General features: G+C 73.6%; 1 protein-coding gene across 2 annotated transcripts; it reads left to right on the top strand.

Annotated features, from left to right (window-relative positions):
• Window positions 1–279: 279 nt before the first annotated feature.
• On the top strand, window positions 280–1256 carry PHLDA2 (pleckstrin homology like domain family A member 2). 2 transcript variants are annotated; one of them, XM_046016185.1, is made up of 2 exons: window positions 280–798; window positions 891–1256. In XM_046016185.1, exons 1-2 carry the CDS (start codon window positions 417–419, stop codon window positions 902–904), a joined length of 396 nt encoding a protein of 131 aa, XP_045872141.1. In that variant the 5' UTR covers window positions 280–416; the 3' UTR covers window positions 905–1256. The 2 variants fall into 2 exon arrangements, with proteins under 2 accessions (XP_045872141.1, XP_045872140.1); XM_046016184.1 differs by having other exon boundaries at window positions 280–823; window positions 931–1256.
• The last annotated feature ends 654 nt before the right edge of the window (window positions 1257–1910 follow it).

The following is a 1910-nucleotide window of genomic DNA, read 5'->3' as shown; positions in this document are numbered from 1 at the left end:
TGGGGGAGACGGAAGGGCCGGCCGGGCAGGGCCAGCGGAGGGTCTCCCCGGGAAGGGCCCTCCCGGCGCGCGAGGACTAGCTGCCCGGGCGCCTGGGGGAGGGTGGGCCCGGGGCTCCCCGGCGGTGAGTCACCGCGGGCAGGGCGGCCGCAGCGCATTCCTCCGCGGGGCCGGCGTCCGGGGCGGGGTGGGGACGGCGAGTCACCCCACGGGGCCGGGGCGTCGGAAGAACAGGAGCGGAGCGCGCGGCCGGGGAGGGCGGGGCGCGGCCTCGGGGGCAGGGGGCGGGGCGCGGGGCGGGGCCTCGGCGCGGGGGCGAGGCCGGGCCCAGGCGGGGCCCCATAAAGGCGGCGCCGGGCGCGCCGGGGCGCACCGTCCGCGCCGCCCGCGCCGCCCGCACCGCCCGCGCCGCCGCCATGAGGACGCCGGGCGAGGTGCTGCGCGAGGGCGAGCTGGAGAAGCGCAGCGACAGCCTGTTCCAGCTGTGGAAGAAGAAGCGCGGCGTGCTGACGCCCGACCGCCTGCGCCTCTTCCCCGCCGGGCCCGGCGCGCGCCCCAAGGAGCTGCGCTTCCACTCCATCCTCAAGGTGGACTGCGTGGAGCGCACCGGCAAGTACGTCTACTTCACCATCGTCACCACCGACCGCAAGGAGATCGACTTCCGCTGCGCCGGCGAGAGCTGCTGGAACGCGGCCATCACGCTGGCGCTCATCGACTTCCAGAACCGCCGCGCCCTGCAGGACTTCCGCAGCCGCCAGGAGCGCGCCGCGCCCGCCGCGCCCGCCGAGCCCCGGCCGACCCGCGCGCCCTGAGCGCCGCCGCGGTGAGTGCGGGCCGGCGCGGGAGGCCGGCGCGCGGGGCGCCCTCCGCGGGCGGGACCCCGGCCGCTCGCCGCGCGCCCTAACCGCCTGCCCTCCCCACCCCCTCCAGGAGCCGCGCCCTGGACGAGTCGCGCCGACGCGGGGCCGCGCCGCCGGCAGGAGCCCCCGGGGGCGCCCGGGACTGCGGGGGACCGGGGCGGCCGCCCGCTGCCGACCACAGTGAGGACAAAGGCCGGGAGCCGTGTCCCTGACCCACACGGAAGGATCTTCCCACGCGGAGCCACAGAGCCTGGCCCGCTGAGCGGGCGCCTTAAATTATCAGACTATCTATGTATTTATTTGGGTGGTTATCATGGAGCCATCTGTCGTAATATTTCGTTTTTGCATCAGTGTGTTCATTCCAAATAAACGACTTGATCTGTTCCTTTTCTACCAGCGCAGGCGTGGTGCGGTGAGCTTCCTGCGGGCGGGTTCGCGGCCCTTCCCGTGGGTGCCGGGCGGGGGTGGGGAGAGCCGCCACCCTGGCGTCTGAAGGGCAGGCGACAGCACTCTGAATGAGCGCAGTGTCATCCGCGCGGCCCTGTTCACACCCTCCTTGCCAAGCAGCCTCTCCCGAGGCTGGGAAGTGCCCCGAGGTTTGGCCCCGGCTGACTTCTGCTCCTGGGTGTGCCTGGGAAGGACGGGAGTCTGGAAGGACGGGGCTGGTGCTGGCCCAGGGAGGTCATTCAAACTGCCCCCCGGAGGTCCGTGCACCTCCTCTGCCCGCAGACCCCAACTGCCACCCGCCACCCACTCGCCACCTGTCCCGCAGCCCTCTGGAAGGAAGCCTCAGGCCTCTGGTTGCCCGCCTGGCTGCGCTCCCCTAAACCCCACCCCGCCCTGGGGCCGCAGCCTCTCCCGGCCATGCGGCCACCAGGTCCTGCTGGCGGGCACCCGCTGTGTGGGGCTAGGAAGGTGGCGGGGCTTCTGGGCAAGTAAGGGGAGGCCTGGGTCATTCCCGGTGTTTGGCAGCTGACAAGCCAGCAGCCCCTGCCCTGCCTGCCCAGCTGCCTCCTCTGGGCTTGGCCAAGACGGTGTGCCCGGGGCAGC

This window comes from Meles meles, chromosome 8 (genome assembly GCF_922984935.1).
Source record: "Meles meles chromosome 8, mMelMel3.1 paternal haplotype, whole genome shotgun sequence".
NCBI classification, from domain to species: domain Eukaryota; kingdom Metazoa; phylum Chordata; class Mammalia; order Carnivora; family Mustelidae; genus Meles; species Meles meles.
This window is presented reverse-complemented; position numbering and strand designations above follow the sequence as displayed.

Excerpts from the sequence above, each read along its gene's own strand:
- PHLDA2 (XM_046016185.1), top strand. The coding sequence starts at position 417 with ATGAGGACGCCGGGCGAGGTGCTGCGCGAGGGCGAGCTGGAGAAGCGC.